At 43.9% G+C, this 22,360-nt stretch overlaps 1 protein-coding gene across 5 annotated transcripts in view; it reads right to left on the reverse strand.

Moving 5' to 3' along the window:
* The window catches only part of FCHSD1 (FCH and double SH3 domains 1), a 194,415-nt gene that overhangs the window by 80,943 nt on the left and 91,112 nt on the right, over positions 1-22,360 (reverse strand). For 3 of the 5 annotated variants that reach the window (XM_073621021.1, XM_073621024.1, XM_073621023.1), the window contains 3 exons: positions 21,541-21,614; positions 14,604-14,748; positions 1,012-1,148 (listed from right to left, as the gene is read on the reverse strand). In XM_073621021.1, coding sequence (XP_073477122.1) covers positions 1,012-1,148; positions 14,604-14,748; positions 21,541-21,614 — 356 coding nt within the window. The remainder of the gene's footprint in view (positions 1-1,011; positions 1,149-14,603; positions 14,749-21,540; positions 21,615-22,360) is intronic. The other 2 variants (XM_073621022.1, XM_073621025.1) reach the window with 1 other exon arrangement.

Genomic DNA, 22,360 nt, shown 5'->3' on the forward strand with positions numbered 1-22,360 from the left:
AACCTTGTTTGTAGGAATAGCTTGCAATGCCCAGTTTCAAGATCTACATATTACATTATACAGGCTTCCTTTGGTATATTGCTCCACTTCTTTTAGAGAAAATCTGCGAGACAGGGATTAGACAATAGACTCTGCAATCGCTAATGATTGGTACAGAAAGCATGCAATAGACTGCCCAGGATGGGAGCAGCAGCTTTCACTCTTTTCAGGCATCTATTTTTCTTATGCAATTTCGATTAGTACTGTGACTTGGCTTGCAAGTCTAAAGATTGCTTCGAGAGACGCGTGAATGATGATAGGGCTACTTTAAATATGCAAAGATCCCCTCATAAATGTCTGAGAGCTGCCTCTGCTTTTAGATATCTGACACCAACAGCAACTTCCCTCCTTATCTCTGAAGCCTCAGGATATGGCTTATAAATTTCTAAGTAAAAAAAGGGAAGGATCAAAAACAGGCTGAAGATCTAGTACTTCATTCCAGTCAAAACCCAAGCCTAAATCTACTCCCACACCCATTCTAAGCCTATTCCATTTACCCTGTAAAAGAAAAGACGTATACTTACTATTCTGAAGTCGCTCTGGTCTGGTCACATGATCTCTCCAGGGGCTTCATTGTAGAGGAGAGAGCAGAGACAATGGCTGCAGAGCCTATGCAATGTCACCCATAGGTATACTATGGTGCAGCCGTTCTCTACACAGAGCCTGATAATGTGACCAGACCGAAGCGACTTCAGAATTGGCAAGTATAGGCATCTTTCCTTTTACAGTGTCAATAGAATAGGCTGGACTGGGGATGGGAATAGATTAAGGCTGACTGCAGGTTTGACTGAAATTACACTTTATTATCCACCATAGCCATTAGACATTATCCAACACAACTGAGACCTAAAGACCCTGCATTACTTACAAATGTTTAGCTGGACCTTAGCTGCCCAATTTGCCCAGTTTTCAGCCCAATAAAGAATTCCACTCCTCAATATCCCCTTCCATCCAATGTCTAAAAGGTCTCACCTGGCCTCAGTGTCAGCTGCCTTCTCTTTAGCCACCTCGCTGACACGCTCCATTTGGACATAGCGTTTCTTGGTTTTGCTGACTTCTTTCACAGTTTCCAGTAATTCATTCTGTACTTTCACAAGCTGCTCAATACTCTGCAATCACAATACAATACATATTACAAGCCATGTACAGGAAGCCTAGCTGTCTCCTACTTGCTGAAGTTCAAATATACAAGGGTTCCTTGAGCTTTTCCATCAAGGCCCCAACTAAATATTCAGCACAATCTCAAAGCACCCCATTCCAAAATGTAAAAAAAAAATTAAAGTTACGTACCGGTAACGTCTTTTCCTGTAGTCTTTCAGGACAGCCACAATAGAGAGAGATAGTCTCCTCCCCTTCCTCTGGAAACACTGCGCCAGCCCATAAATTCTCTCCTCCCCTGCCGGACCTCAGTTCTTTCAAGAGTACCTCCGGCCAGCTGGGGAGACACAAGAACACATTAATAACATACCAATCAATATTATTACCATATTGCGTTCTGGTCTTTAATAAGACCCCCCCAAGCTTAGGGTGGGTAACTAGGGCTGTCCTGAAAGACTACAGGAAAAGACGTTACCGGTACGTAACTTTAATTTTCCCTTTTCGTCATTTCAGGACAGCCACAATAGAGAGGATAATCGAGCACTTACCAATTAGGGTGGGACTACAGCTTGCAGAACTTTTCGCCCAAAAGCCTGCTCACCTGCCGCCACCAAGTCCACTCTGTAATGTCTAACGAAAGTGGAGTAGCTGGACCATGTTGCTGCCTTGCATATTTGCTCTGGCGTTGCTCCAGCCTTCTCTGCCTGGGAAGTTGCCACTGCTCTGGTGGAGTGTGCCTTTATGCCTCTAGGGATCTCCTTCCCTGCTAAAGAATATGCCTGCCCAATAGCTAATCTAAGCCATCTGGCAATCGTGCGTCGGGACGCTCTGAGACCCTTTCTGGCCCCAGAAAACAAAATAAATAGAGAATCTGACTTCCTTATTGTTTTAGTCATCTCTAGGTATTGTAGGATACACCTCCTTACATCTAAAAAATGAAATTTTAGTTCCCTTTCACCTGAAGGATTGGGACAAAACGAGGGTAGGACTATTTCCTGGCTTCTGTGAAAGCCTGACGCCACTTTAGGCAAAAAAGCTGGATCAGTCTTAAGGACTATCCTGTCTGGCAAAATAACACAAAAAGGAGGTCTAATTAATAACGCCTCAATTTCGCTGACCCTCCTGGCAGTTGTCACTGCTACTAAAAATACTGTTTTTAGGGTAAGCTCCCTTAATAGGCACTTGTCCAATGGCTCAAAGGGATTTCCCGTAAGGCTCTGTAAAACCAGAGATAGGTCCCACCCGGGAAAGGGAGGACCCCTGGTAGGTCTCTGTCTTGACAGTGCCTTAAAGAATCTGACCACCCATGGATTGGTAGCCAGAGACTTCTCCAGATAAGCACTGAGTGCTGAAACCTGACTTTTAAGGGTACCTACAGATAAACCCTTGTCCGCTCCACACTGCAGAAACTCCAACACAGCTACGGGACTCTGCACCGAGAAGGAGTTTTCTATGCACCATTTGTTGAAAAGGAGCCAGACCTTTTTGTAAATCCTACGTGTCTCCTTTTTCCTACTGTTAAGGAGGGTAGAGATTAAGCTCTCTGAAAACCCCTTGGATCTTAATATACCCTCAGTAGCCAGGCCGCTAATTTCCACTGCTGCACCTGTGGGCAGAAGACTGGACCCTGCGACAGAAGATCCTTTCGAGGTGGAAGGAAAAGGGGCGGCTCCGCTGCTAACTGACTGAGGATTGAAAACCATGCCCTTTTCGGCCAATGTGGAGCTACTAGAATGAGAGAGGTGCTCTCTAGTTGAAACTTCCTCAGAACCGCCGGTAACAGCACCGGAGGAGGGAAGGCGTAGCATGTCCTGAAATGCCAATTCTGAGACAATGCGTCCACCCCCAGTGCTCCTTCCCCTGCATTTAGGGAGAAAAACCAGGGGGTTTTCGCGTTGTCTTTTGAAGCGAAAAGATCCACTTCCGGGGGTCCCCATTTCTTGGATATGAGATTGAAGACCTCCTGGTTGAGGGCCCAATCTCCTTCCTTTAGACTCCTCCGGCTGAGGAAATCTGCGATTATATTCCTCTCCCCTCTCAAAAAAACCGCTGAGAGTGAGAGGGTGTTGGACTCGGCCCAGCTTAGAATATCTTTTGCTAGGGCCAACAGACTTCCGCTCCTGGTGCCTCCCTGCTTGTTTATATAGGCCACGGTGGATGAGTTGTCCGACCGTACCTGTACATGGTGGCCCTGGAGTTCCTTCTTGAAAAATCTGAGGGCTAGGCCTACTGCCCTCAGCTCTTTCCAGTTGGAAGACCTTTGCAGTTCGTCGCCCTTCCATGTGCCCTGCGCTAGAAGGGATCCCAAATGTGCCCCCCAGCCTTTGCCACTTGCGTCCGTGGTTACGATCTGCAGGACTGGGATAAGCCACAGACGTCCCTGTGACAAGTTCACTTCCTTCCTCCACCACCAAAGAGATCTTTTTATTTGATGGGGAACCTGTACTAAGGTGTCTAGATACCTCTGACTGTGGTCCCATACTCTTAGTACATATGACTGCAGGGGACGAAAATGTAATCCCGCCCACTGCACCGCTGGAAGAGTAGACGTTAGAAGGCCTAACGTTGACATTATGGACCTTTTTGACACCAGATGGTTGCACTGGAGGGAGAAAACTGCTCTGTCCAGCTTTAGAATCTTTTCCCTTGGAAGGAAAACTCTCAAAAGCGTAGTGTCCAGCAGGTATCCCAGGTACACAATGCGCTGTGAGGGAATGAGTCTGGACTTTTCTAAGTTCAGCAGCCACCCCAACCCTGTTAGTACCCGCTTTGTAAGATCGAGGTCCTTGATCAACTGTTCTGGGGATACTGCAAATAGGAGCAGGTCGTCCAGATAGGCTATGACTGACACCCCCTGGAGTCGCAGGAAGGCCAACGCCTCTGCCAGTACCTTTGTGAATATGCGGGGCGAGGAGGATAGCCCGAAAGGCAGTGCTTGAAACTGTAGATGCAGTATTGCACCTTTCAGGTCTATTGCTAACCGGAGAAACTTTTGGGAGGTTTCTGCGATAGGGACGTGTAAATATGCGTCTCTGAGGTCCAGAGACACCATGTAACCGTTGTATGGCAGCAGGGCCCTGACCGTAAAAATTGACTCCATGCGGAATCTTTTGTAGCAAATTGACCTGTTTAAAGGGTTTTAAATTCAGAATCAACCTGAATTTCCCTGAAGGTTTTTTCACCACAAATACGTGGGAATAGAACCCCTCTCCTTCCTGCCCCTTTGGTACTCTGTGAACTACGTTCTGAATCTCCAGTTCCTTCAGGGCATCTACCAAAGCTTCGGCCCTTGCTGTGCAGGTGGAAAGCTGCGTAACAAGGAACCTTTGCGGGGGGGGGGGGGCTTTGAGAATTCCAAGAGATACCCCCTTCTTATGACCCCCAGGATAAATCGATTAGGTGAGAGGGTCTCCCACTGTGGAAGGAAGGCCCCCAGTCTTCCTCCCACCGTTCCTAGAGAGTCATTGATCTTTGCGGGCTTTCTCAGGAGGGCGAAAAATCGCCCCTCCTCTGCCCTTGCCTCTTTGGCCCCAAGTTTTCTTCCCTCGTTTGGGAGATTCCTTGCCTTTTTTCGGATGAAACCCCTTCCTTGCCTGAGCTGGGGCTTTCCGTTTGAGCGGAAAGGACTTCTTTTTGTCCGCTGTATGGTCTAAGACCGTCTTTAACCCAGGGCCAAAGAGTAGATCACCTGCCAGGGGTATCCCGCACAATTTGACCTTAGAGGCGGTGTCCCCCGGCCAAGTTTTCAGCCAGAGCGCTCTTCTGGCCGGATTTGCCAGCGCCGCTGATCTGGCCGACATACGGACTGACTCTGCCAAGGCGTCTGCAATGTATGCGATTCCTCGCAGAATCGTGGGGAACGAAGCTAGGATAGTTTCCTTGGCTGTGCCAGCTTCAATATGCTCCTGAATCTGGAAAAGCCAATGTTCTAAATTGCAGGCTACCACAGTAACAGCCATTTCTGGCTTTAAATTACCCACAGTTGAATCCCACGTCTTTTTTAGAAGTGAGTCTATCCTCTTGTCCATGACATCCGACAAGGCCCCCATATCCTCGAATGCCAGGTCTGTGTGTCTAGAGACCTGAGAGAAGGCGGCGTCCAATTTGGGAATCTTTATTCCAAATGGACCCTGGATCCTCTGAAAATGGGAACCTTCTTTTAAGGGAGCTAGAAAAAAAAGGGTTTCCTCTCAGGATCCTGCCACTCCTTTTTAATCGTTTCCACCAGAACTTCATGTACTGGAAAAACTTTTCTTTTTTGATCTCCCAAGCCCTTATACATAAGGTCATGGAGGGACAGGGGTTTCTTATCCTCGTGTACCGAGGGTTGTATATATTGCCCCTAAGAGGTCTTCCACCTCATCCAGGGACAATTTATACCTGGAGATTTTTCTGGACTCCCCGTCCTGGTCTTCCCCTTCTGACTCCTCATGGGAGTCAGACGTGCCACTGTCCGGTTGCCTCAGCTCCACCCCAGAAGGGCCTGACATTTCCTCTGCCATAACTAAATTAGAAGATCTGGCAGGTGCAGAGCCCTGAGCATGAGGCGGGGTTGTATCCTGCTGAATGGGTTTAGAGGGAAGCTGAAACGTCTCAAAAAACATTTTAAAGGATGAAAAGGTGGATGACAGCTCCTTCACAGAAGCTGCCAAACCAGACTGCTGTTCAGATTCCCTTTCCTTAACCAGGGAGTCTATGCATTCTTTACACAAAACCTTAGTCCATGCTTCCCCTAAACTGTCTCTGCAAGAGGCACACTTCCTTTTAGAGACATGAGTGGACTTTGTTTTTTTTCTGTAGATTTCTGAAATTACATACAAAAACCACATATTACATTCAGCATGTTTAACCACTTGCCGACCGCCGCACGACTATATACGTCGACAGAGCGGCACGGGCAGGCAAAAGGACGTATATGTACGTCCTTGCCTGCCCGCGGGTGGGGGGTCCGATCGGACCCCCCCCCGGTGCCTGCGGCGGTCGGCAAATCTCCCCCTGCGATCGGAGGTGAGGGGGAGGCCATCCATTCGTGGCCCCCCCCTCGCGATCGCTCTCAGCCAATGGGATCATTTCCCTGCCTCTGTATTGTACACAGAGGCAGAGGAAATGATGTCATCTCTCCTCGGCTCGGTATTTTCCGTTCCGGGCCGAGGAGAGAAGACTGCAATGTAAGTGCACCAACACACTACACACAGTAGAACATGCCAGGCACACTAAACACCCCGATCCCACCCCCGATCGCCCCCCGATCCCCCCCCAATCACCCCCCCCCCCCCCCCGTCACAAACTGACACCAGCAGTTTTTTTTTTTTTTTTTTTTTTCTGATTACTGTATTGGTGTCAGTTTGTGACAGTTACAGTGTCAGGGCAGTGAGTGTTAGGCCCCCTGTAGGTCTAGGGTACCCCCCTAACCCCCCCTAATAAAGTTTTAACCCCTTGATCACCCCCTGTCACCAGTGTCGCTAAGCGATCATTTTTCTGATCGCTGTATTAGTGTCGCTGGTGATGCTAGTTAGGGAGGTAAATATTTAGGTTCGCCGTCAGAGTTTTATAGCGACAGGGACCCCCATATACTATCTATTAAATGTTTTAACCCCTTGATTGCCCCCTAGTTAACCCTTTCACCACTGATCACTGTATAACCGTTACGGGTGACGCTGGTTAGTTTGTTTATTTTTTATAGTGTCAGGGCACCCGCCGTTTATTACCGAATAAAGATTTAGCCCCCTGATCGCCCGGCGGTGATATGCGTCGCCCCAGGCAGCGTCAGATTAGCGCCAGTACCGCTAACACCCACGCACGCAGCATACGCCTCCCTTAGTGGTATAGTATCTGATCGCATCAATATCTGATCCGATCAGATCTATACTGGCGTCCCCAGCAGTTTAGGGTTCCCAAAAACACAGTGTTAGCGGGATCAGCCCAGATACCTGCTAGCACCTGCGTTTTGCCCCTCCGCCCAGCTCGGCCCAGCCCACCCAAGTGCAGTATCGATCGATCACTGTCACTTACAAAACACTAAACGCATAACTGCAGCGTTCGCAGAGTCAGGCCTGATCCCTGCGATCGCTAACAGTTTTTTTGGTAGCATTTTGGTGAAATGGCAAGCACCAGCCCCAGGCAGCGTCAGGTTAGTGCCAGTACCGCTAACACCCACGCACCGTACACCTCCCTTAGTGGTATAGTATCTGAACGCATCAATATCTGATCCGATCAGATCTATACTAGCGTCCCCAGCAGTTAAGGGTTCCCAAAAACGCAGTGTTAGCGGGATCAACCCAGATACCTGCTAGCAACTGCGTTTTACCCCTCCGCCCGGCCCAGCCCAGCCCACCCAAGTGCAGTATCGATCGATCACTGTCACTTACAAAACACTAAACGCATAACTGCAGCGTTCGCAGAGTCAGGCCTGATCCCTGCGATCGCTAACAGTTTTTTTAGTAGCGTTTTGGTGAACTGGCAAGCACCAGCCCCAGGCAGCGTCAGGTTAGTGCCAGTAGCGCTAACACCCACGCACGCACCGTACACCTCCCTTAGTGGTATAGTATCTGAACTGATCAATATCTGATCCGATCAGATCTATACTGGCGTCCCCAGCAGTTTAGGGTTCCCAAAAACGCAGTGTTAGCGGGATCAGCCCAGATACCTGCTAGCACCTGCGTTTTGCCCCTCCGCCCGGCCCGGCCCAGCCCACCCAAGTGCAGTATCGATCGATCACTGTCACTTACAAAACACTAAATGCATAACTGCAGCGTTCTGGTGAACTGGCAAGCGCCAGCGGCCTAGTACACCCCGGTCGTAGTCAAACCAGCACTGCAGTAACACTTGGTGACGTGGCGAGTCCCATAAGTGCAGTTCAAGCTGGTGAGGTGGCAAGCACAAATAGTGTCCCGCTGCCACCAAGAAGACAAACACGGGCCCGTCATGCCCATAGTGCCCTTCCTGCTGCATTCGCCAATCCTAATTGGGAACCCACCACTTCTGCAGCGCCCGTACATTCACATCCCCAACCAAATGCAGTCGGCTGCATGAGAGGCATTTTTATGTCCTCCCGAGTACCCCTACCCAACGAACCCCCCCCAAAAAGATGTTGTGTCTGCAGCAAGCGCGGATATAGGCGTGACACCCGCTATTATTGTCCCTCCTGTCCTGACAATCCTGGTCTTTGCATTGGTGAATGTTTTGAACGCTACCATTCACTAGCTGAGTATTAGCGTAGGGTACAGCATTGCACAGACTAGGACACACTTTCACAGGGTCTCCCAAGATGCCATCGCATTTTGAGAGACCCGAACCTGGAACCGGTTACAGTTATAAAAGTTACAGTTACAAAAAAAGTGTAAAAAAAAAAAAAAAAAACACAAACAAAAATATAAAATAAAAAATAATAGTTGTCGTTTTATTGTTCTCTCTCTATTCTCTCTCTCTCTATTCTCTCTATTGTTCTGCTCTTTTTTACTGTATTCTATTCTGCAATGTTTTATTGTTATTATGTTTTATCATGTTTGCTTTTCAGGTCTGCAATTTTTTATACTTTACCGTTTACTGTGCTTTATTGTTAACCATATTTTTGTCTTCAGGTACAGCATTCACGACTTTGAGTGGTTATACCAGAATGATGCTTGCAGGTTTAGGTATCATCTTGGTATCATTCTTTTCAGCCAGCGGTCGGCTTTCATGTAGAAGCAATCCTAGCGGCTAATTAGCCTCTAGACTGCTTTTACAAGCAGTGGGAGAGAATGCCCCCCCCCCCCACCGTCTTCCGTGTTTTTCTCTGGCTCTCCTGTCTCAACAGGGAACCTGAGAATGCAGCCGGTGATTCAGCCAGCTGACCATAGACCTGATCAGAGACCAGAGTGGCTCCAAACATCTCTATGGCCTAAGAAACCGGAAGCTACGAGCATTTTATGACTTAGATTTCGCCGGATGTAAATAGCGCCATTGGGAAATTGGGAAAGCATTTTATCATACCGATCTTGGTGTGGTCAGATGCTTTGAGGGCAGAGGAGAAATCTAGGGTCTAATAGACCCCAATTTTTTCAAAAAAGAGTACCTGTCACTACCTATTGCTATCATAGGGGATATTTACATTCCCTGAGATAACAATAAAAATGATTAAAAAAAAAAAAAAAAATGAAAGGAACAGTTTTAAAATAAGATAAAAAAGCAAAAAAATAATAAAGAAAATAAAAAAAAAAAAAAAAAAAAAAAAAAAAAAAAAGCACCCCTGTCCCCCCTGCTCTCGCGCTAAGGCGAACGCAAGCGTCGGTCTGGCGTCAAATGTAAACAGCAATTGCACCATGCATGTGAGGTATCACCGCGACGGTCAGATCGAGGGCAGTAATTTTAGCAGTAGACCTCCTCTGTAAATCTAAAGTGGTAACCTGTAAAGGCTTTTAAAGGCTTTTAAAAATGTATTTATTTTGTTGTCACTGCACGTTTGTGCGCAATTGTAAAGCATGTCATGTTTGGTATCCATGTACTCGGCCTAAGATCATCTTTTTTATTTCATCAAACATTTGGGCAATATAGTGTGTTTTAGTGCATTAAAATGTAAAAAAGTGTGTTTTTTCCCCAAAAAATGCGTTTGAAAAATCGCTGCGCAAATACTGTGTGAAAAAAAAAAATTAAACACCCACCATTTTAATCTGTAGGGCATTTGCTTTAAAAAAATATATAATGTGTGGGGGTTCAAAGTAATTTTCTTGCAAAAAAAAATAATTTTTTCATGTAATCAAAAAGTGTCAGAAAGGGCTTTGTCTTCAAGTGGTTAGAAGAGTGGGTGATGTGTGACATAAGCTTCTAAATGTTGTGCATAAAATGCCAGGACAGTTCAAACCCCCCCAAATGACCCCATTTTGGAAAGTAGACACCCCAAGCTATTTGCTGAGAGGCATGTCGAGTCCATGGAATATTTTATATTGTGACACAAGTTGCGGGAAAGAGACAAATTATTATTTTTTTTTTTTTTTTTTGCACAAAGTTGTCACTAAATGATATATTGCTCAAACATGCCATGGGAATATGTGAAATTACACCCCAAAATACATTCTGTTGCTTCTCCTGAGTACGGGGATACCACATGTGTGAGACTTTTTGGGAGCCTAGCCACGTATGGGACCCCGAAAACCAAGCACCGCCTTCAGGCTTTCTAAGGGCGTAAATTTTTGATTTCACTCTTCACTGCCTATCACAGTCCCGGAGGCCATGGAATGCCCAGGTGGCACAAACCCCCCCCCAAATGACCCCATTTTGGAAAGTAGACACCCCAAGCTATTTGCTGAGAGGTATAGTGAGTATTTTGCAGACCTCACTTTTTGTCAAAGTTTTGAAAATTAAAAAAAGAAAAAAAAAATTTTTTTTTTTGTCTTTCTTCATTTTCAAAAACAAATGAGAGCTGCAAAATACTCACCATGCCTCTCAGCAAATAGCTTGGGGTGTCTACTTTCCAAAATGGGGTCATTTGGGGGGGGGGTTTGTGCCACCTGGGCATTCCATGGCCTCCGAAACTGTGATAGGCAGTGAAGAGTGAAATCAAAAATGTACACCCTTAGAAATCCTGAAGGCGGTGATTGGTTTTCGGGGTCCCGTACGCGGCTAGGCTCCTAAAAAGTCCCACACATATGTGGTATCCCCGTACTCAAGAGAAGCAGCAGAATGTATTTTGGGGTGCAATTCCACATATGCCCATGACCTGTGTGAGCAATATATCATTTAGTGACAACTTTGTGCAAAAAAAAAAAAAATAAATTGTCACTTTCCCGCAACTTGTGTCAAAATATAAAATATTCCATGGACTCAACATGCCTCTCAGCAAATAGCTTGGGGTATCTACTTTCCAAAATGGGGTCATTTGGGGGGGGGTTTGTGCCATCTGGGCATTTTATGGCCTTCAAAACTGTGATAGGTAGTGAGGAGTAAAATCAAAAATGTACGCCCTTAGAAATCCTGAAGGCAGTGATTGGTTTTCGGGGCCCCGTATGCGGCTAGGCTCCCAAAAAGTCCCACACATGTGGTATCCCCATACTCAGGAGAAGCAGCTAAATGTATTTTGGGGTGCAATTCCACATAGGCCCATGGCCTGTGTGAGCAATATATCATTTAGTGACAACTTTTTGTAATTTTTTTTTTTTTTTTTTTTTTTTTTCATTATTCAATCACTTGGGACAAAAAAAATGAATATTCAATGGGCTCAACATGCCTCTCAGCAATTTCCTTGGGGTGTCTACTTTCCAAAATGGGGTCATTTGTGGGGGTTTTGTACTGCCCTGTCATTTTAGCACCTCAAGAAATGACATAGGCAGTCATAAATTAAAGACTGTGTAAATTCCAGAAAATGTACCCTAGTTTGTAGGCGCTATAACTTTTGCGCAAACCAATAAATATACACTTATTGACATTTTTTTTACCAAAGACATGTGGCCAAATACATTTTGGCCTAAATGTATGACTAAAATTGAGTTTATTGGATTTTTTTTAGAACAAAAAGTAGAAAATATCATTTTTTTTCAAAATTTTCGGTCTTTTTCCGTGTATAGCGCAAAAAATAAAAACGGCAGAGGTGATCAAATACCATCAAAAGAAAGCTCTATTTGTGGGAAGAAAAGGACGCAAATTTCGTTTGGTTACAGCATTGCATGACCGCGCAATTAGCAGTTAAAGCGACGCAGTGCCAAATTGTAAAAAGTGCTCTGGTCAGGAAGGGGGTAAATCCTTCCGGGGCTGAAGTGGTTAAGTGGAAACAACCCTGGGAGTGTACCAGAACCATCTTAAGGGAACTGCGCACACCCCCCCACCCCCTGACCACCCAGGGGGTCTGCCCCCCCTCAAAGTAAGGAACCATACATGAGGAGGAGCAATCCTTAGATAGAGAGGACCCTTCCCCAGGGAACTCTTACCTTTGGAAGGCTGGAGATAGCGTCCGTATGAGTTGCAGCATCTGCCTCAGACATGACTGCAGGTGGTTGCCTGTGTAGAGTCTCACACTGTCTCCACGTGTAGCGACTCACTCCAGCCTGAGCCCGGCCCCCTATCAGCACCGCGACCCGGAACCGGAAGTCGTGGGTCAAAGGGAAAGCGTCCGCCCCCCCACCAGAAATGACGTCACCCGTCGTCCGACCCGCTGGTTCCAATTTTTGCGGCCTGTACAGAGTACAGGGAGAGCGGACAGTCTCCATGCTGCGGCCCTGTGGACGCGATAGGGGTCCCCCACGACCTGATGCCGCGCTCAGCAAGGAAGGGGTGGCTTCAGCTGCGGTAAGCACCGCCACTCTTTATCCTGGAAGCCCCTGCTTCCCTAGGGATGTTTCTTTAAAAAGAAAGGCCACAATCTCCCTGACTGCACCCGGCCTGGTTCCTCTGCACAGTGTCTCCCCACCGGAGGAAACACTAGTAACTGAGGTCCGGCAGGGGAGGAGAGAATTTATGGGCTGGCGCAGTGTTTCCAGAGGAAGGGGAGGAGACTATCTCTCTCTATTGTGGCTGTCCTGAAATGACGAAAAGGGACAAAACCATTTCCAAAAGTTGAATACTATAAAATCTACAAAACAGAATGCAATGATTTGCAAATCTCAAACCCATGCTTTATTCACAATCGGAAATAGAAAACATATCAAATGTTAAAAACTTAAAAAAATGTAACATTTTAAGAAAAAGATGAGGTAATTTTGAAATTGATGGCAACACCACATCTCAAAAAAGTTGACAGGGCAACAAAAAGCTTGCAACGTGGTACCAACACGGAAGAGCTAGAAGAACATTTTTCAACTAATTAGGTTAATAGGCAACATGCCAGTTAACATAACTGGGTATAAAAAGTGAATCAGAGTCAGAATGTCTCAGAAGTAAAGATGATCAGAGGTTAACTAATCTGAAAAGCAACATCTAAAAATCATTGAACAATTTCAGAATAATGTTCCTAAACATAAAAAAGACTTACAATCTACAGTACAGAATATCCAAAGATTTCAATAAGTTTAGAAACCTTAAGGGACAAGGCCGAAACGCAAAACTGGATACCTGTGATCTTTGGGCCTTCAGACAGCCTTGCCTTAAAAAACAGGCATGATTCTGTGATGGACATCACTGCATGGACTCATGAAATACTTGCCTGCCGTATCTCTTAAAAAATTCATGGTAAAGCTCCATCATGCAAAGAATCCATATCTGAACATGGTCCAGAAATGCTGCCATCTTTGGACCAAAGTGCATTTAAAATGGTCTGTTGCAAAGTGGCAAAACTGTTCTATGGTCAGATGAATAAAATCTGACATTAGCAACCATGGGCGCCGCATCCTCCAGACTAAAGAGGAGTGGGACCTTCTGGCTTGTTATCAGCGCTCAGTTCAAAAGCTCACATTGGAGTTCATCAGTGGTTATGGAATGGGCAGTTTGCACATCTGGAAAGGCACAATCAATGCTGATAGATGTATCCAGGTTTTAGAGCAGTATATGCTCACATCTAGATGGCACCTTTTTCAGGAAAGGCCTTGCATATTTCAGCAGAACAATGCTAAACCACATACTGCATCTGTGACAACAGCATGGCTTTGTAGTAGAAATATCGAGGCACTTAACTGGCCTGCCTGCAGTACAGACCTTTCACCAATTGAAAATGCACATTACCAAAAGTATTGGGACACCTTCCTTTACATGCACAAACTTTAATGGCGTCTCAGTCCGCAGGGATCAATATGGAGTTGGCCCATCTTTTGCAGCTATAACAGCTTCAACTCTTCTGGGAAGGCTGTCCACAAGGTTTAGGAGTGTCTATGGGAATGATTGATTATTCTTCCAGAAGCACACTGGTCCAAATCATTTGGTGCAGGGGGACTTATGGCGTGGGGTGGTTTTTCAGGGGTTGGGCTTGGCCTCTTCGTTCGTGAAGGGAACTCTTAAGGTGTCAGCATATCAAAGACAATTTCATGCTCCCAACTTTGTGGGAATAGTTTGGGAATGGCCCCTTCCTGTTCCAACACGACTGCACACCAGTGCACAAAGCAAGGTCCATAAAGACATGGGTGAGAGAGTTTGAGGTGGAGGAACTTGACTGGCCTGCAGAGTCCTGACCTCAAGCCGATAGAACACCTTTGGAATGAATTCGAGTGGAGACGGTGAGTCAGGCCTTGTCTACATCAGTGCCTGACCTCACAAATGCGCTTTTGGAAGAATGGTCAAACATTCCCATAGACACTCCTAAACCTTGTGGACAGCCTTCCCAGAAGAGTTGAAACTGTTATAGCTGCAAAGGATGGGCCAACTTAATATAGTTTAAGTGGCACATCTTGAAATGAAAAATACAAGACCCAGGACTATTAGAATACTATATCCTTTTACATTATATGTCCAAAAACTAAAATAAAAAAATAAATCTGATTACTATTCCTCAACATATGACATGATTTTGCTTTGAAGTAGTTATTCACTTATATCAGTTATTCAAGAAAGAGAAGCAATATTTTATTTACCTTCTTCAGGAGATGTTCCTTTGCCGTTCGAACAGTTTTAGCTGCTTCAGCAGTGACATTCCTATAATTGTCAGCTGCAGTGACTCGTGTCTGTCCAATAAAAACAGTCCCCTCCATCATAGACTTCCACACAGAGAAAACACTCCTACACAGGAGAGACAACACAAAAGTTGTAATCTGTAATAAAAACTAGACAAACACGGAAACATGCTTCAAGAAATGAGATGCATAAAATAAAGTACTGAAATTACAATACCACTTTTTAGGTTAAAAAGAAGCTGTTAAAGTGACCCCGACACGAGAAGTGCAGAGACTGCCTCTTAAAAATTGCTTGTTGCCTGGATGTGATACATGCATGCTGTCAATGTGTGTCAGAATTCCTTGTCTATACCCGTTCCAGGTCAAGGATATAAAAAGCACTGGTAATGCATCAGAATGATAGCCAAGCAACTAGTTTATGATGGAATGGGAGCAGTGCCATTCAATATATTTCCCCTAAGGTTACCTTTATTATTTATATAAAAATATAACCAATAAAATCTCTTGGGCTTATTCCTATGTGAACTCTTCACTACATTGTGCCAATAGATCAACTTACATTGAAGTTCCTACTTTAGCAGGGTAGCATATTGAGCCAATACATGAGAAGGGGCAGCCCTAAATGTAATTTATGTTGAGTTCTTTCAAATGGGTTACTTTTATGAACCAGAAAAATGTGCAAATGTGAATAGTACTTAGTGGGGAGCTTTAACCACTTAAGGACCAGAAGGATTTGCCCCCTTAATGACCAGGCCATTTCTGCAATGCAGCACTTCGTTGCTTTAACTGACAATTGCACGTGCGATGCTGTACCCAAACAAAATTTATGTCTTTTTCCCACAAAGAGCTTTTTGGTGGTATTTGATAAAAAATAAAAAAATAAATTAAAAAAAAAAAAAAAAAACACAATATTTACTTTTTGCTATAAAAGTCAAAAAAATGTCTTCATCAGTTTAGGCCAATGTTTTCTTCTACATATTTTGTTAAAAAAAAAAAAAAAAAACAAAAAAAAAAAAACGCAATAAGCGCATATTGATTGCTTTCCGCAAATTATAGCATCTACAAAATGGGGGATAGATTTATGGCATTTTTATTTATTTTTTTTACTAGTAATGGCGGTGATCTGTGATTTTTTTCCTAGTCTGCGACATAGCGAAGGACAGATCGGACACTTGACATTTTTGGGACCACTGACCTTTATAAAAAATGCACTGATTACTGTATAAATGTCACCGACAGGGAAGGGGTTGACACTAGGGGGGCGATCAAGGGGTTAAGTGTTCCCTAGGGAAACGTTTCTAACTGTGGGGGCAGTGTAGTGACTGGGGAGGAGACAGATCTCTGTTCCTAATCACTAGGAACAGATCTGTCTATCCTCCAACAGAACGGGGATCTGTGTTTACATTGACAGATCCTTGTTCTGTCTCAGGAGCGATTGCGGGTGGCCAGCAGACATCGCTGCCGCCGTCGCTGCGTGCGCCCCCTAGTGGCCTTGAAGCGGCTGACATACATATTCGCCCAGGAGAGCCAACTGCGGCGGCTGGTCTTTACGTGGTTAAAGAGGAACTGTGGTCTGCTCACATAATTTGTAATAAAAAACATCTTTGCTATTCTCAAGCTTCCCTCCAACCACTGTGCATATTTAATATATATATTGTTATTCTGTACTTGCCAAATATGCTGCAGATATCTCCCTCCACTGAGTCTGGCTGCAACTATTTTAACTGTGGGCAGCTGAAGCCGCTGCCAGTTCACTTCCTGGATTTACAGACAGAGGCATACCTCCAGCTCTGCAGCCCTCATTGGCCCTCTGACTCATCCTCCCTCCCTGGCAAACTCTGGAGTGTGAGCGCTGTGCATGATGTCATAAGCCTAGGCTAATGAGCAGGAAAGAAACAGGAAGTGGGCTGTAGAAGGCATTTACTGGCAGAAAAAAGTTTTACTATCCAAAGTTAAAACAAGGGCAGAAAATTTAATAGATGGAAAGATGAAAAAAAATGACTGAAATTCCGCTTTACAGTTTATTCATTGGCTTTTCCCTCAATTTTCAAAATCTATAATGTGTTCTATTACAACTGCAAATCCTATAGGGGCCATGTGCTGCCATCAAAAAAAACAAACTTCATTGCTCCTTTGTTTCTGTTTTAGCCCCAATTTTATCATGTCTTGGCTTTTCAAACCAGTCAGTTCTGGCAGCTTATATAAAAAATGATAAGACAGCGGAAGAGCACATTTCATAGATGACGACAGCAGACTCCAATGTGTGGCTCAGCTGCTGATAATATACTGTATATTATATATAGGCAATTTACCAGTTTCCTCCATGGGATCCTCAGCCGCACAACCTTAGTCCATCCATTGCTAGATTATCCTAATCAGTTTTGTCATAATCCGAGTACAATAGTCAAACTATAGTTAATACATGAAGCCCAGCATCACTCTCTCCTGCCCCTTTCTGCTGTAATCTCTGCACTGCCACTGTGCTTAATGCATTCCCCAGCAGTATTGCTTATGTGTACCCATACTGCTGAAAAAAATTGTCAATACTTGGGATATTTTGCTGCCCTATTCACGATCATGATACCTTAAAAAGCTAATTTTTTGCCTGTTATAAATGTTTAATTGGGATGCCACCTTACTATTTTACCCACTGATACACCTTACTATCTGATTGGATACAGTTGCTGTTTGATTAAACTATTTCTACAAAGTTACTTTAATATCCCAATTGAAGGATTTTGGGTGGGAGTTGGCAGACCGAACCACCCACAGTGAGTTTCATCTGTTTCATCAGGAATGGTCAAAGTTTGCACAACTCTAGTTTTACATTCAACTTCAATAGATCTCCATATATAAAGAATTACCAAGATAAGTACAGAAGCACAAGTTAGTGACGCATGATTCATCACTCTTGCGAAACCTTAATTGAAACCAGCACTCTGTATTCTTCTGCCTACTCTTTACACAATAAAAATATACTCTGCTGCTTTCAGTGTTATGACGGGTTGTCATTATATCGGTGTTTGCCAGATTTATCTGTCGGCCAAAGTACAAAGCATCTATTTACTGCTTGATTATGCCACCGCCTATTGCCAAGTGCATACATCTTACAAGACAGTCAAAATAAATATCTTACAAAAAACTATTTCAATCTACTAAAAGGGTATTGTGCATACTTAACCCCATTTATAGTAAGCCCTAAAGCCGGCCATAGAGACTGTTTAAATCTTGGCTGGTTCAGCAGTGATTGGCCAAGATTTAAACCATGTATGGGCAGGCTGAATGTACCCAAGATGATCGATCAACTTGGGTACAACCAGCCTGTCAGATTTTACATGCGATTATTGCAGTAATCACTGTTCTCCTAGCAGGGACAGCTCATTCCGCCCCACCCCCTGCTGGAATACAAAAATCGCTCCTTCTATGGCCAGCTTTACTGGACCAAACAAAAAAAAAAAAAAAGTAAGATCAGCAAATTTTTATAATCCAAACACCCATGGCAGTTATTAAGTAATACAAGCAATCAAAAGCTATTGGACAGTAAAGGAGCAGGAGCTTACTAATAAGGTCATCTGTTCTCTCCTCAAAAATGTAGCTTGGTGATTGGAGATTCACAGCTCTGTGCAATACAGTTAAACTAGATCTGCACAATGTGCAGGAGATTTGTACCAAGACAGACTAAAACAGTATTGAACATAAAACAAGTATTATATTGCAGTTTACCAATTCTTTATATGTGGTGGCTGCAGTACTTTAGGCTTTCATTTTCTCCCATTAAGTTTCAACTTCCTTTATCAGACCAAGCTGTCCAGCAAAAGTGGGAGTTAGAGGGTTGTGACAAACGATTTACCACTGACAGGGGTGCGTACAATGGTCAACATTTTTTTATTTTATTTTTTTTACATAAAAAAAAAAAAAAAAAAACTGTTGCTGGAACTGCTTATTTAACTGCTTAGTTAATGGAAATCAACTTTAACCTATTAGTCAAGGCCAGCAAAAATCTGGAAGTCTAAACACTACCCTCTTTCCAGGTTGAGAATGCTGCTGTCCAAGTGTAGCTTCATTGTTTCTCCAGTAGTAGATAAGTGTTACTGGCCAGATCACCAAGTGAATATAAAGGGAAAAAGCCTGAAAAGAAAAAAACTAAAGCAGCCACCGCATTTAAGGATTGGTAAACTGCAATATTACATTATATATTTAATCACCTCAAAGTACAAATTCACAAAAAGCCCAGGCCTCCAATCTGATGTACCTTAGAACCTCAACGATCGCCACTATAACACTGACCTGAAGTCTTCTCCAGCACTGGCTGCTACTGCACAACAACTTCCTGTAGACTTTAATTGAGCTCTACATGTCCACAAATTCCATGGAAGTTACTAAACAGGAGCAGCCAACACTGAAGAAGATCTACACGTCATCAGGAAGCTTTAAAACCTGACGACGTGTTGATCACAAATGATTGAGGCTGTGCGTCTGCCCATATCGAAGTCACTGCCAGTTTTGTTGGTTCCGACCTCCGGTGTTTTTGAACACACGCTGCAACCCGGAGAGACAGTGAGTGCACTTGGTTGGCTGTACATGTTGGTGCCAACTTACAGCACTGCTAAACGTAAGTGCACATTCGCCATCTACTTATTGGAACAGTTGTTTTAATAAAAAAGTACTGCACTATGACATTCGATATGCTTCTCCCAAGCTTGTATGGTACATCAATGTAAGGAGACGCCTCTGGAGCCAAGAACCATCCCCTTCAAATATACTGTTGACCAAAAGGGGTCTAATTGATACAAGGCTTACAGTGGGGATCGAAAGTTTGGGCACCCCAGGTAAAAATGTGTATTAATATGCATAACGAAGCCAAGGAAAGATGGAAAAATCTCCAAATGGCATCAAATTACAGATTAGACATTCTTATAATATGTCAAAAAAAGTTAGATTTTATTTCCATCATTTACACTTTCAAAATTACAGAAAACAAAAAAATTGCGTCTGCAAAAGTTTGGGCACCCTGCAGAATTTATAGCATGCACTGCCCCCTTTGCAAAGCTGAGACCTGCCAGTGGCATGGATTGTTCTCAATCATCGTCTGGGAAGACCAGGTGATGTCAATCTCAAAGGTTTTAAATGGCCAGACTCATCTGACCTTGCCCCAACAATCAGCACCATGGGTTCTTCTAAGCAGTTGTCTAGAAAACTGAAACTGAAAATAGTTGACGCTCACAAAGCTGGAGAAGGCTATAAGAAGATAGCAAAGCGTTTTCAGATGTCAATATCCTCTGTTTGGGATGTAATTAAGAAATGGCAGTCATCAGGAACAGTGGAAGTTAAAGCAAGATCTGGAAGACCAAGAAAAATATCAGACAGAACAGCTCGCAGGATTGTGAGAAAAGCAATTCAAAACCCACGTTTGACTGCACGATCCCACCAAAAAGATCTGGCAGACACTGGAGTTGTGGTACACGATTCCACTATAAAAAGAGATACTTGTACAAATATGGTCTTCATGGAAGAGTCATCAGAAGAAAACCTCTTCTACATCCTCACCACAAAAATCAGCGTTTGCAAATGAACATATAGACAAGCCTGAGGCATTTTAGAAACAAGTTCTGTGGACCGATGAGGTTAAAATAGAACTATTTGGCCGGAATGAGCAAGGTACGTTTGGAGAAGAAAGGGCACAGAATTTAATGAAAAGAACCTCTGTCCAACTGTTAAGCATGGGGGTGGATCAATCATGCTTTGGGGTTGTATTGCAGCCAGTGGCACAGGGAACATTTCACGAGTAGAAGGAAAAATAGATTCAATAAAGTTTCAGCAAATTTTGGATGGTAACTTGATGCCATCTGTGAAAAAGCTGAAGTTAAAGAGAGGATGGCTTCTACAAATGGATAATGATCCTAAACACCTCAAAATCCACAGGGGATTACATCAAGAGGCGTAAACTGAAGGTTTTGCCATGGCCTTCACAATCTCCTGACCTCAACATTATTGAAAATCTATGGATAGACCTTAAAAGTGCAGTGCGTGACAGACAGCCCAGAAATCTCAAAGAACTGGAAGACTTTTGTAAGGAAGAATGGGCAAAGATACCTCAAACAAGAATTGAAAGACTCTTGGCTGGCTACAAAAAGCGTTTACAAGCTGTGATACTTGCCAAAGGGGGCAGTACAAGATATTAACTCTGCAGGGTGCCCAAACTTTTGCTGACGCCATTTTTTATTTTCTGTAATTTTGAAAGTGTAAATGATGGAAATAAAATCTAACTTTTTTGACATATTATAAGAATATCTAATCTGTAATTTGATGCCATTTGGAGATTTTTCCATCTTTCCTTGGCTTCGTTATGCACATTAATACACATTTTTACCTGGGGTGCCCAAACTTTCGATCCCCACTGTGTGCAATTTAGGTTTCTGGTGTTTGCATTTCTCACACGGTTGATGGTGGAGCACGGTCAAAACGTCAATTACTGCATTTATTTCCTTTACCACGGTGACTGACATTCTGTGAGAACTTTCCTTGTCATAATTTATGGAATTGTCTTATTGCAGAACCTACACATTTTGGACTGGATAATTTTGCACAGATGATTATTGTTTGTCATTTGAGTTAGCGCCTCACATTATTATTTTTATACCCATTTGCAAAGTGGTTTTTCCACTTTAAAAAGGGGCAGCTGCACTCACGTTTTTAAATTTACTATTGGTATTATTCTTTGGCGCCAACTTGTTTAATTACACAGAAATGTCAGGTTCTTTAGTCTGAAGGAACTAAAGTGTGTTGAAAATGGCTTACTGTTCTGTACTTATAAATTGTGTTGGATGAAAATTTCTTGGACAACACTGTTGGGCCAGAGTTGAAGGCTAAACAGATCATTTATAGCTGGCCTGTATACCTGCATTCCCGAGTCTCATTCTTCCCACGATGCCAGTCTCTCTTAAGATATTGACTTGCAAGTCTCTGTAGAGCCTGAAAGTCAGAAAAATAATATGTTTACAGATGGCCTCTGTCTACTCCTGATATTTACTGGAACACTCTGTCCTAACATTGGTCTGCCACATTCTGCACTCAGACACAAGGCACACACATTCCACTACACATCCGATCTGTGCCAGCGGCCTCAGAGGTCAGCGCTGGTCATACAAATATTGGTTCAATCCAAAAGGGATGTGTCAGCTACCTGTAACAGTTCACACAAGAACACAAGTCACCCATGACCTGCATAACTAAGTCTAAGCATTTCAAGAATACTAGAATGGCTGAATCTACAGTACATATGAAAATAAGCTCAATCACATTTGAAATCACTGTTGCAGCAAAAACCTCTGAACCAGAGTATTCCACTTCAGTGGTAAGATCAGCAAGATGCTCTGTTAGGTCCCTTTCACACGAGCGCCTCCACTAAGCAGAACCTGTTTGCTCAGTGGGGGTTTCCTCCACTGATCCCCGCAGAGCAAGCGGATGACAGGTACCTGTCCGCTATGCAGACCGGATACAGTCCCGCTCTCCTCTATGGGGAAATCAGGATGGAAAGGGACTGCCTGACCGTTTCCATCCAATCCACCGAACAGATGGGGAATAGGACCACCATCTGTTTGTTTTTGGCGGACAAGAAACAGACCTGCCAATGGCCAGCTGCTATGAATATTCTGGAACATCTAGAGCATTTTGTTTTTTACACCTACATGTATATATTAACCTACCGAAAAGAAAAA

This window comes from Aquarana catesbeiana, linkage group LG03 (assembly GCF_042186555.1).
Source record: "Aquarana catesbeiana isolate 2022-GZ linkage group LG03, ASM4218655v1, whole genome shotgun sequence".
Lineage (NCBI taxonomy): Eukaryota > Metazoa > Chordata > Amphibia > Anura > Ranidae > Aquarana > Aquarana catesbeiana.